This window comes from Stylophora pistillata, chromosome 6 (genome assembly GCF_964205215.1).
Source record: "Stylophora pistillata chromosome 6, jaStyPist1.2, whole genome shotgun sequence".
Classification (NCBI taxonomy): Eukaryota; Metazoa; Cnidaria; class Anthozoa; order Scleractinia; family Pocilloporidae; genus Stylophora; species Stylophora pistillata.
In genome coordinates, this window is record NC_142524.1 from 15494887 (window position 1) to 15508601 (window position 13715).

Sequence of the window (13715 nt, forward strand, 5' to 3'; positions counted from 1 at the left end):
ATATTGATGAAAAACTATTTTTCTCTCAATGTAAGACAAGCGTCAAATTTATTGCACAAGTATTCGTCTTTTTTTGTCTTTTCCTTTAGGAGAAAAATCGACAAATGGCTGCAGTAGTATAATAGGGTATTTAAAATGCATCGTTTAAATGCCCCAAAATTTTCAATTAAACTAAAACTTCCCGCATTCGTGCGAACAATTCATCAACAGAGATACGTTTCTCACGTCAATGCAAATGTCGTAGCGAGTATATGCAGCTGTTTCGGAAAAAATATTCCTTCATAATCATAGAGCGTACACGTAATTTTCAGATTAGTTTACAAGTCATTTCAGAAGGTGTTCACTCAAGAGGGATAACTATTCGAGGGGAAGCAATTTCTCAGAATTTACGGTTCTTTTTGGAACAAAGCTCATTCTTTCGGCGATCATGGTAGTAAACCGCTCTACCAGTGCGCATATATTCTCTTTATCAATAATAATCCTCGGACACTCAAACTTCGCCACAGATTGAAGCAGATTATCTACATTACAGAAGGAATAATGGCAGAAGCCAACCTATCTGGAGATAGCAGAGAACAAACCGGAACACTTAAAGAACTACAATGCGTGACAGGAAGAGCAGATGAAATACGCTACCCCATAATACTTCTCGCAGCAGCCAACATTATTCTATCCATTACTGCATGTCTCGGCAATACTCTGATCCTAGTCGCCTTTAGTAAGGAATCTTCTCTTCATCCACCTTCCAAACTTCTGTATCGTTGTCTGGCAACGACCGATCTTTGTGCTGGCCTGATTTCACAGCCTTCTGCCGTTATGTATTGGCTTTCCTTGCTTCACGAAGATTGGAGTCTTTGCCTCTTTGCAGAACTTACTAATTTCGTAGCAAGTTATACTTTGACATCAGTCTCTCTCTTAACATTGACGGCAATAAGTGTGGACAGACTTCTTGCTTTATTGTTGGGGCTGAGATACAGACAAGTTGTGACTTTAAGGCGAACATATCTGCTTCTTATCATATTTTGGATAGTCTCGATCCCCGTTGCGACTTCGGTGTTCTTTAACCCCCGTATAGCCTTCCAATATAGCTATATCGGTATACCACTCTGCCTTCTAACAGCAACGTTATCATACACAAAAATTTTTCACCGCCTCCATCGTAACAAAAATCAAGTTCAAGTTCTACAGCAGCCCAACCAACCGGCTCCACAGAACATGTTGCGATACAAAAAAGCAGTGCACAGTGCGCTGTGGTTGCAGTTGGTTTTAGTAGGTTGCTATCTACCATACGGCATAGTCAGAGCAGTTCTACGTGGAAATAGACTATCTCCGTCTGAATTTCTGGTCTATGAATGTGTAGAGACCCTGATCTACTTAAACTCTTCGTTGAACCCGTTCCTTTATTGTTGGAAGATTAGTGAAGTGAGACAAGCAGTAAAGCAGACAATGAGACAAACGCTTTGCTACCCATAGAGTTGACTGTGGTCTGTAAGCGAGTTATGGAAATCTGATTAATTAACCCCAGGGTACAAAACTAATAAACTGATATTTTCACAGTTGTACTATCATACAGAGAAAAGCGTTATTAACACGTACTGGTAAATGTAGTTTTTACAGAGGTCGCGCTCTGTTACGTGAAATAACTGGTAAAATTGAGATTTAAAAACATCGATTAAAAAACTTTGCTTTAGAGATATCTTTGTTGATTTTCGCTCTTCTGGCATTCCTATTTTTGAATGAACAGATAAAGTATAATATCAGGAACTTTGGTATGATATTATGTTTTAGATCTCACTTTCCCACTTGCAAAACAACAGTACTAAGTTCTGCTTAAGTTTTTCCTTTTTCTTTGACGGCCTTCATTTTGGCTGCTATTATTTATTATTTGTTTTCTGGTTGATAATTAAAGCAAAGAAAGAATTAGCCGCAATGGAAAAAGTTCTAAACGAGTTAGAAGTATATTCAGCAAAAGATAAGATTGGTTACCACAATGTAGATGGTTGATTTTTATTCATTTTTGATGGGAAAATTTAATATACCCCCACAGCTGGAATGCTTTTCAACAAGGCACCTAGAGGCGATTCCGTGGGATGTGCTGGCTACTGAGCGTAGCATTAGAAGGAATTGTGCAGTTACAGTAAACTTCTATGTTTAGTCAAATCAGCTAAGAGGTCGTTATAGAAAATTTTAGTTTTGAAGAAACTGTGACTGTAATTGTAGATGAAAATAGTAAAGAGTGGGAGCTCAAAACCTTTGGAATTTTTCTGAAACAGACTGGAACTCGACCTCCCTCTGAAGAGGAATAGCTCGGTAAAACAATTTCCATTTCCGCTGACAACGATTTCTCTCCTTTAAGGACGTATATTTTTACCCGTCGTAACTGTTTTTATCAAAAACGTTAACAAGTACGAAAACAGGCTGCACATGTACACTCTTCAATTGTACTGGGTTATTTCTCAGCAATTTGCAGTTAATTATGTGATATTTCGAGACCATTGCGCGATGTCAGTTCACAGTAGCCAAGGTGAGAGGTTAGATCGGTAGATATTATTACGTATTTTACAGTCAATCACATATAAACGTACGCTCCTCTTGTATCAACATTACCTAAATCCATTCGCGATAAAATGGCGACGAAAAAGCGATCATGTCTCACCAAAATCGTGTATTTTTACGCCGAAACAAACTTGGGCAAACACAAGGATCCGACAACTGGCTGCCCAGAGTAAAAACAAACGGCAAATGGGCTTCAATCGTTTAGATATTCTGCTGCGAATATTTTGGACCACTTTTATGAATCTATGCGAGATCTCGATGATTTTAGAGATTTTAAAGATGTTTGTATTTATGACTTTCGGAAATTTGTTGTAAATATTGTTGATCCCTTTTATTTTTTGTAAAGTAACCAGTAACTTGGTTTTGCATTATTCAAAATCTTTTATTTCTTTTTATTGTCATAATGCAATTAGGGAATTTAATTAGTGTAGTTAATAAATAGGACAGATTTATTTACTTCTTTTCTATAGTTCTGTTTGTTCGAAGAAACTATCACCCCCAAGCTACTTTGAAATTCGAACGGAAACAACGAAAGTATGTATTAACCGCCTTCCGGTTAGCTCAATTGGTTAGAACGCCGGATTGCTGTGCGGGAGGTCGAGGGTTTGTGCACCGGCCGGACCAATACTCATGGTCTTAAAATAACTGAGGAGAATTTACTACCTTTCTATAATATCAAGAAATGGATAGATATTCTAGTCTTCTCGGATAAGGACGAATAAACCGTAGGACCCGCCTCCTGTAGGGTTAGGGGTAGGAGACGTTAATTTCCCGCGCACGAGATTACTGTGTGGTGGATATCCTCCCCTAGGATGGGATGGGCGGGAAGGTGAGATCGTTACATGGACTGAAGCGACTGCCAGAGGCGCCTGATAATGCTGACGTCCGATCTCAACCTTATCATTGTAACTAGACACGTTTGTTGTCTAGAGTGCTTAAGGCTATCTTTCTTCTTTCTTTCTTTCTATTAACTAATCACCGACAAAATAATAAATATTTACTTGATGGTGCAGTGTGTATCTTCCCGTTCATTACGAAAGTCGCTCAATTTGTTTAAACAATTAGTTTTAATTTCATCATATTATGTTACAGCGTCAAATTGATTGTAGAACATTCTTTTTTTCTCATTTCCCTTTCTGTACTGTATCATGAATATAATTGTCAGATGATTGGAGAAGTATCGTAAGTTGTCTCAAAATGCATCGTTTCCAGGCCCAAAACATTTCGAGTAAACCAAAACCCCGCTTTCGTGCGAAACATTCATTGTATCGACTAAAACACCGCTGTTCTATAATTGCTATATCGTATGTACATGCAGCTGTCTCGAAAAACTCTCTCCTTCAACAATCTATAGCGAGCACAACATTGCCAAATTCTCTTGCGAGTCAATATCGGTAGGCGCTAGTCGAAGCGGGCGCACATTAAAGGATAGCACCATTCGCATTCCAGGATTTACGGTTAATCGTTGGAAATGATGTTCTACTACCGATACAAATCGTTTTCTACTTTATTGTCAAGTTTGACTTGTGTGACTAGATTGTGACTTGCTGATGAGTTATTATCACAAAAAGTCTTGGCATGAAGACTTTAAAAATACCAAAAGCCATCCTCGGAGGTACAAGCTTCCCTATGTTGCTGTGAAACAAATCGAAACACTTGGACAACCTGCGATGCGTGGCAGGATGGGCAGATGGAATACTCAAGTCAATAATATTTCTCTCAGCCATCAACATTTTTCTGTACATTACTGCATTCCTTGGCAATTCACTTCTCTTATTCGTCCTTTATAGGGAATCTTCCCTATATTCGCCCTCCAAATTTCTGTATCCTTGTCTGGCTGCAACTGATTACTGTGTTGGTCTGATTTGAGAGCCTTCCACCGTTATGTAGCGATTGTCCTTGGTTAACGAATATTGGAATCTTTGTCTCTCTTGGCAAAATAACATTTTAATTCAGGTGTCTTTCAAGATCCTGTCTTTCTCTTAAAAATGACAGCAATAAGTGCGGACAGACTTCTCTACCTTTTGTTGGGGCTGAGATATAGACAAGTTGTGACTTTGAACCGGCCATATTTGTTTCTTATCAAATTTTGGATTGCTTCGATCCTCTTTGCGACATCTTACTTTGTGAATCATCGTTTAGCTAACATGATTAACAATCTTGTTGTAGTGGTCTGTCTGGAACCAACGATAGTCTCGTAAATAAAAAATTTCCACCGCCTCCATCATAACCAAAATCAGGCATAAGTGCAGAGGGGAACTGGTCGGCAACCTCAACACGGCACGTTACAGAGAGGCAGCGTACAGTGCGGTGTGTGTGCAGTTGGCATCAGTCGTTTGCTATCTACCGTACGGCATAGCCACAGCTATTCTTCTTCAATGATATCAAAAGATAACTTGATGTCATTGAGAACATGCATGATATGTCAAAATCGCTAAGAAAAGGAAAGAATGAAGAAAACAAAGGAAGCCTGACATTGACAGATCTTCGGTAACATGAGAACTCAAGAGTTTTGTTTTGCCCTCAGGGGCTTATCGCTGGTTTTAATGATAAGTGTCACGCAGAATAAAATCTAAAATCAAAACTATTGAATGCCTGATGCCGAGAGTAATTGATGAATAAAAAGATTTGCCTAAGTTTCAGGCCTGTAGGGTTTTCCGCTTATAAGTTGTTCCCCATAATGTCTGAAATGAATCTGTAGAGCTTAGTATGGAGCCGCCATCTTGGTGCCCACGACGCCGAAACCTAATAATGTTAAAATTACGTATATGTGAACGATCCTTCGCAGTAAAGCACTATTTGAGCAATAGTGAAAATCAGACCTGAAAAAAATTTCAGGCCTGCACAGAGGTCAGTGGTTCGAATCCCGTGCAGGCCTGAAATTTTTTTCAGGTCTGATTTTCACTATTGCTCAAATAGTGCTTTACTGCGAAGGATCGTTCACATATACGTCTCATAACCGCAGTTCATACATATGTTTCATATGTTTGTTGTTGAATGTTAAAATTATTAAAACTCTTCGTTGAACTCTTCGTTGAACCCGTTTCTTTACTACTGGAAGATTAGAGAAGTGAGAAAAGCAGTAAAAGAGACAGTAAGACAAGCGCTTTCCTGTCCACAGAGCTGTCTGTAGTCTTAGAACAAGTTTTGACAATGCTATCCGTGGTTAAAGTAGGTAATTCAAAAGAGTGAAGCTGTTAGTTGATAAACAATCAGATTCGTTTGATCAAGATTAGTAATGCGTTTTGCAAAATCCTGAGGACCTTTAGGGTTGGCAATAACACAAGAAGAGCTTTGGACGTAAAAATGGTCGATAGGTCGATGTTCGCAGAAATATGAATACACAGAGAAATCTCCTTAGAGTATTTATACATTGAGCTGCTGCTATAGAAAGGAACGGGGTGTGTTATTTCAAGAGATGCCATTGTGTTCTGTTGCTGCCAAACGACCGATTAAATCTAGATTTAGGCCCCGTCCACACGTATCCGGATATTTTTGAATCCGCAACTTTTTCTTTACGGATACGAAAATATCCGCGTCCACACGTTCAGTGTGATCACAGCGTATTCAAATCGAATTCGCCTGTCTACACGTGTCCGGATTCACTCCGATTCACTCTAGTACCCAGGATGACTCTATATATATTGGTTATGGAGCATGCACTGCGGCACTTAGCAGCTGCGGGAATTCGATGTTTCAGTTTACGTGCACCAGTTCAAACAGTTAAAAGCATGTCGAAATCAGGCAAGAAAGCTAAGAAGAATGAGGAGAACAAGCCAGAATCATTCATATCGAGCGACGACGAGGTAGAGTTGTTATCGAACGTGACAATATAGTACAAAGCCGTAAAATCTATTGAGAACATTGACTGGGAGTCGTGCCAGAGTAAATACGGCAATATTTTAGATCGCTTCGTAAATCGCTAGTTGCCTTTGATCGGCGGCCAAATTTAACTTTGCGCGGTAAACACTGGCGCCAATTTTGTGAGGTTATCGTATCAGAAAATATCCGTATTCGACCGTCCACACGTATCCAAAATGTTATCGGATTAAAAAATTTCCACTCTGGAGAGCGGATTAAAAAATATCCGGATTTGCTTGCGAATTCGCCGGATACGTGTGGACGATAGCCGTATCCGGAAAGAAAAAGTTGCGGATTCAAAAATATCCGGATACGTGTGGATGGGGCTTTATTAACATCGCTGAAAGATATCACGCTTCAAAAGAATTACAGTGTGATAGATATTTTCCTAGCACTGATAATTTTTACGAACTGGTGGAAACTAAAATTAATTTGAAAAGAATTAGGCATTTAACCATTGTTTTGATCAAGTTAAATAGCTTAGTTCAAATAAATTATGCCTCTTCGGGATTAAAGTTGTCGTCTGTTAGCATAGCATATGTGACTATCCGAGTCACTTTTTCATGAGTTATGACTTCATCTGATTTGCAAACCGTTTTCATAGCCGCAGTAATGATTCACTTTAAAATTCTTCATCAGCATGAGTGTGAAATTTGAAAGAAATTCAAGTTTTGTCTTCATTCTCTCCGTTTTGCTACCTCTCCGGTTGATAAAAGAGTCTCAGGTTTTTTTGAATACGTACAAAAGTGGATCTGTTCATAAAGTGAATGCCTATTTTTAAAATTAAATTGTTTATCGTATCCGTTGTTACCAATGGAATGACGTTTATTCAGGTTTTCCCAAGATTAACGTGTTTCGCCGAAACACAGATGAATAATCAGACGATTATAGATAATTTGGTCGGCGCGGAGGCACCTTGGCTACTTGACGATACGCATCATTTAGAACTACCGTGTGGAATACAGAACACTTACATAGGTGATTAAGTGACCTACCTTTTAATATGCTAGATTATAAAGGAAAGATTCAGATTTCCAAAAGAGAGTTTCTCTTTTAAGATATGCAGCGTTTGAAACTTCGCACGGCGTTGGAACAGGCAGGACATTATTGAATGGCATTCCAGTAATTTTGCTGTTAAACGAGGCTATAATCAAAACAATCTGGACTTGCTGCATATTGAGTAAATGATTTTAGTCCAGAAATTTGCAGCACAAGTTTAGTAAATATTTTTGAAGACGATACCATATTTTATTCTCAAAAGTCAATAACTTCCACGACTCGCTCTGTGAAAACGAGCCGCCTGTCAGTCATCTCTGCTAGTTTGGTTCCAAACATTGATTGGTTCAATGATCGAGTTATGAACAAATTTGTCTTTCAAATCCTTCAACATGATTAGTCATTTAGATCAAGTGACTCTGGTAACAGTATTCTCTCTATAAAGGAAACTGAAGCGATGCAATTTTCTCTAAATGGTAAGTCTCTCTTTAAATAAATATTCTGAACAACTTCCACGTGGTGAGAAGGAAACTGAGGAGGAAATTTATCAGTTAAAACTGAACGAGTTTTATTCACGACTGAACTGATAAATTTGGATCCCCATTCACGTGTCAATTTGTTTGCATCTGTTGAACTTTACATATCAAAAGCTTTGATGTGTAAATTTAGACAAAAAACTTGGAGTTATCTTGCTTGATACCTAAGAACGATCACGAGAGATGAATTCAATGAAGACATTTTGGTGGAAATAATGTTACAAGCAAACCTATTTGGAGATGAGGGAAAACAAACTGAAAATCTCCAAGAACTGCTTTGCATAATAAGACGGACAGATGAGCTGATTAACCGACATTTGATGTTTCTCTCAGCATTCACCATCTTTCTGTCTATTATTGTGTTCCTTGGAAATGCTCTGATTCTAATTGCCCTTCACAAGGAATCTTCCCTTCATCCGCCATCCAAACTCTTGTATCGTTGTCTTGCAGCAACTGATCTCTGCAGGGGACTCATTGTTGGGCCTCTACACGTTGATTTTTTTCTGTCTGTGGTTCACGAAGACTGGACAGGAATCTTTGTCGCTACACGTCAGCCACATTTTTTAGAACAGGCTTCACTCTGTCTTTAAACTCTCTGTTTATAATGACGACAATCAGCGTGGACAGACTTCTCGCCCTGTTGTTGGGGCTGAGATACAGGCAAGTTGTAACTGTGAAACGAACATTTCTGCTTGTAATTATATTTTTTACTGTTTCAAGCCTCCCTGGAACATCGTACTTTATAGATATTCGTATAGTTATCTGGTATGACTATATCGTCATACCAGTATGTTTGCTAACAGCAACGTTCTCTTACTTTAAAATTTTTCAACGCCTCCATTATAGCCAAAATCAAGTGCAAGTGCATGTTCTACAGCAGCCAAGCCAACCAGTTCCACTAAACATGGTACGATACAGAAGGGCAATGTACAGCGCCCTGTGGGTGCAGTTGGCATTAGTCGTTTGCCATTTACCGTATTTCATCGCCGCAGCAGTTCTACCAAAAGAGAGACTTTCCTCTTCCGAATTTATAGTTTTTGTTGCTGCTGTGATTTTAGTTTTCTTAAACTCTTCCCTCAACCCTTTTCTCTACTATTGGAAAATTAGCGAAGTGAGACAAGCAGTGAAAGAAACAGTCAGGCAAGCATTATGTTGCCCATACTCTTGAAGTATAAATGACTTCTCGCACCCTCACTTTCCTAATTTCCGATTTATTCTTTCCCCTTTCGGTTCTTTACTCTAAAAAATGGGTCGTTGGTTTTAATCTGAAAGTTTCTAGAACATGAAATGGTTTTCTTGAATAATTTTTTAAATTCATGTTTTTTCCTGAATTCCATATCCTTTTGATTTCTGCAGTAGTTTCCTAACCTTTTTACCATTTACAAGTATTCATCGCAGTTAGAGTGACATACATTTGTATGACAGGCTTGTGTTTTTTTTATTGTTTTCTCCATGGTTTAAAAATGTCATGCAAATTAACTCTTATCGCTAATTCAAAATAAACTCCTTTCAAAGTCGGTATGGGAGCACCTTCAATTTAAAACGTTGCTGACTCTTAACATCCAAGAAAAAATGATTTTTTATTCGTAGGAACGGTTGGATAGCAAATAAGTTTGAATAAGTTAACAGTTATTAGTTTTCTTCTAACATCTGTGTTTGATGAATAATTATTGTTCTCTTTAACATAGAATAGTTAGACGGACGTTATTTCAAATTAAAGTCGAACCCGGCCCAAATGATCTTGCCATGGAAACTCGTGGATGATTTTGCAGAAAAGAGCGTTTCATTAATATATTTTAAGAAATCTATATCAGTTATCCCTTAATTAAGTTCAAGGTTTGGTCCTAAAGAAATATCAAGTTCTCGTAGGTAAGAAGATTATTCAGCCAGAACTTTTTATTGCTCAGGAAAGAGTAACGCTCATTTATCAGTGAGCCGATGTGGCAATCGTTGCCTCACTAGATAGCGTCATGTCTTAATGAGACCTTACTTAGGTAACGAAAACTTACTTGATATTTTGTGAAGTCAACAATTTTGCTCATCAGAAAGTACAAGATATCAGTCTCTTGGTAAGACAAAAAAGTGTAAATTTGTTTTTTACCCTTATTGCCGGATCAAATTTAGCTATACCAGAAAATATAGGAAGGTTGACACAGGCGAATTTTTTCTAAGGAAAGGTAACCTGGTTTTTTATGCGAGCTAATTTCTGATTCTGTTCGGTTGAAATCATTCTTATGGTACAGTGTGTATGTTCCTGTATTATGCTTATGTCGCTTGATTTTTCAAACTATTTCAAATTTATTGTAAAATAGTTGGTATTTTCTTTCTTCCTTTCAGTTGTGAAAAAGATCGACAAATGATTGCAGCTGTTTTAAAAGTGCTTGAAAATGGTTGTTTATAGGCCCAACACATTTCAATTTAACAAAAAACTTCCCCCATATTCGTGCGAAACAATTATATAATAGACAATCATTTTCTTCCATTTCCAGTCCATTTCATTTTATTTCCAATCCTTTCGAGTGCAGCGAGCACAAAATCTACCACTTGCTTCACAAGTCAAGTCTGATCTACAGACGCTCATTGAGACTTGTGTGATATCTACCGTTCGGCTTAATTGCAGAAATTCTGTCTAAGGGGAGACTACTTCCTTAATTTCTTTTCAATGATTAGGCAGAGACTTTGGTGTAGTTGAACTCTTCGTTGATCCCGTTTTTTAACTGAGACAAGCAGTAAAGGAGGCAATGAGCAAGCACTTTTCTGTCTATCTACACATTCAGGGGCGATGGAGAGAGGAGAAGTTTGGAAGTAGAACGGCCGATAGTTCGATGAGTATACGGTGAAACACGTTCAAAATAAAAAAAATAAATATTGATGTTGAGTTTTCAATGAACGGCAGCCGTTCCGTCGCTGTCAAACAGCTGGATAAATTTAGACCTATCAAATAACTGAAAAAGGCTGTGCTTAAGAAAACTTTTCTCTTTGTTAATATCCTGGCGGTGGGCATTTATATATTTTTGTTAAAAGTAGATAGGGTATTTTTTTTAGAACTTCGCTATCACCAACATAATGAAATGGAGTCGTTGTGAAGTCTTAAATAGTGTAAGGTCTTCTTTTCAATTGCTTTTATTTGTAATTGGGTTTTTGTTGATGTACTGAAAACTTTCGGCTTAAGAGATACCGGTAAATGAAAACAATTTACTATAACTGTTATGTAGGTTGACCAATTTAGCTGATTCAAATAAACGTTCTTCTCCACAATCTTACGAATACTGTGGTCGATGTGGAAAAGCCTTCGGTTAAAAACGTCTGTTATTCCCATCGTTTTGTCCTGAGAAAAACACTATTTTGCTAGAGAAGGAAGTAAGCAACCACATTTGCGCTAAACGCAACCAATCTCTGGGCAGTTTTCCTTGTACGAACATCTGTCAGATGAGAAATACATTTCAAGTTATATCCAACCCAAATACCCTCGCCATTCGAACGTCTGACAGTGAGATAAATTCTAAATTATACATGGTTGTAGTCGTTTATAATTTTGCAGGATTCTAGACATTATGAGGCATGCTAGTCTGCATAACAAAGATTGGACCAAGTAGGTGCGCTAGAGTTGCGAAAGACGACACGCATGGAAATCAGGCTTGGTATTCATTATGCAGAAAGCCACCTACGCTAAACATATGAACGTATTTCTTTATTAACGAAATTTTCCAGAGCCCCATAATTTTTACTTTTTGCATCAGTTAAATTGATCATTTAGAGCAACATGTGAGTCCATGTTACAGAGTGACTAATGTATCAAATCACTCACACAAAACCGACCGATCCTATAACAAGAAACAAACAGGAAATACCACCTTACAACTTTGTCATATCTACTTCCTTTTGTCTTAAGGTATGATTGAGTTGATTTGGAGTCAATGTACTTTCCCTATAATGTGATTGGTTAATTTGAAGTGAGTCCGCAAAATCACAATTTATTGAACATATGAAATAAATTTCAATTAACCAACAGCCCTTATTTCTATTTTGAGCAATGAGCTCTGCTGAATTCCAGCCTTTGTCCTCGAGGGATCCTACGTGAGAATCCTGAAACCATCCAATCAGAGCGAATTTTGGCATCTCGATACCTGTTTGCAACTCAACCACGGTCTTTTGTTCTTACACGAAATAAGCAACAGCGTCGATTTTCCCAAAACATTTGCTTTTTCTGTCTGCCCTTTCTCGTCCATCATCAGAAAGCAGTAAGCTTCGCCAGGTTCTACGCAGGTGCAGCTGCAGAGCTAGTTGAACGTGTATTCTTCGCGGTCTTTTTACCGAAAACCACCGAGGTCTCGGAAATATGCCTCCGGCTCGTCGAGCAAGGAACGCTTCCACGCCGGCCGATCCCGGCCCCATACCTGCCGATCTCGAACTTAGCAGGCTATACGTAAAGGATCTGCGATCCCTGTGTAGCAGGTGAAACCTCACAACAACCGGAGGACGTGCTGCCCTGATTAATCGAATTGAAGAGGCACAGACTAACAAAGAGAACCTTCCTGGCACTCCGCCGCCTGTTCAAGATGTTGGCGAGCACGTGGAAAATCAAAATGATCAAACTGCCCTTGAACTGCAATTTCAGCAGCTTCAGCGCCAATTTCAGGAGCTACTGGACAGGGAGTCGCCACAAGACGGGCTTTTATCAGCCACCCAGCTCACCCAAGTACAATCGATTGTTCAAGGGTCACTAAACGAGGCGATCGAAAAGGCCGCATCAGCCGCCGCTCAAGCCGCAGTTAGCGCCTTCAATGGCTTGTCTCCACCAGCTACTGCTCCACCGACGCAAGCAAGCGATTTGTCTGGAAACGATGAACTGCAAAGACCTTCACTGGGGCTAAATGCAAGTCTACAACATTATTCTGCTACAGACCCAGCAGTGAATTCTGTGCACGAGCTGCCGGCCAAACTGGTCAAGGAAATCCTAACTGGTGAGTTTATGGAACTTCAAAAATTGCTTCCCAAGAACTATTACGTCTTAAGCCCGTCCCAGGATGAACCACTTACCCTTACTTTAGAAAATTCAGTTATTAAAACAAACAAAGCGAAAGCTACATCCAGAACTGACCTAACAGAATGGACAACTGCCTTTACTTCCTACATGGGAGTTCTTATCAGCAAGTTCCCGCATCGTGCTTCAGAGCTATTAGAATATATGTCTCTAATTCGATACGCCGCTATATACCATAGGTTGGTGTGTGTATGACATCAAGTTCCGGTAGAAAGCTGCTGCTAACAAATCATTAAAATGGTCCATCATTGACAGCCAATTATGGCTGAAAACCTTCACGGTTGCCCCTTCGCTTTTAAAGGATGACATAAGTGTTTCTCTGTCAGGACCCTCATCATCAAATACCTTTAGGGGGACCGAAAACCGTACCTGTCACAACTTCAACAGGGGGGTTCCCTGTGCCAGAACCGCTTGCATCTACGCCCATATATGCAACCGGCCTGGGTGCGGAAAGGAACATCCCGGGATCCGGTGCCCCAATTTCTATGGAACAGATAAGGAGCCCTCCCCAAGGGTTGGAAGCTCAATCCCCTATCACCAGAGCACCCGTCACCGAGAAAAGTAGCTTTGGTGGTGCGGTCACTCCTGTCAACGTAGCTAACTTGTACCGAGCCTTATCCAATCATCCTGAAAGGGAGTTTGTCAACAAGCTATGTTCAGAGCTGAGGGAGGGGGCTAGGATTGGCTATTCCAGTCCTAGATGCCCACGTTTGTTTAATAAC

The 13715-nt window shown here is 39.3% G+C and overlaps 1 protein-coding gene and 3 pseudogenes across 1 annotated transcript; all 4 read left to right on the forward strand.

Annotated features, from left to right (window-relative positions):
• Window positions 1-252: 252 nt before the first annotated feature.
• LOC148728443 (adenosine receptor A3-like) lies at window positions 253-1692 on the forward strand. The gene has a single exon (XM_088724746.1). The coding sequence runs from the start codon at window positions 541-543 to the stop codon at window positions 1471-1473; it is 933 nt and encodes a 310-aa protein (XP_088580872.1). The 5' UTR covers window positions 253-540; the 3' UTR covers window positions 1474-1692.
• A 2514-nt stretch (window positions 1693-4206) lies between these two features.
• LOC148728444 (adenosine receptor A3-like) lies at window positions 4207-5190 on the forward strand (annotated as a pseudogene).
• A 394-nt stretch (window positions 5191-5584) lies between these two features.
• LOC148728445 (melanocortin receptor 5-like) lies at window positions 5585-10431 on the forward strand (annotated as a pseudogene).
• Window positions 10432-11510: 1079 nt separating this feature from the next.
• LOC148728446 (uncharacterized) lies at window positions 11511-13558 on the forward strand (annotated as a pseudogene).
• Window positions 13559-13715: the final 157 nt, after the last annotated feature.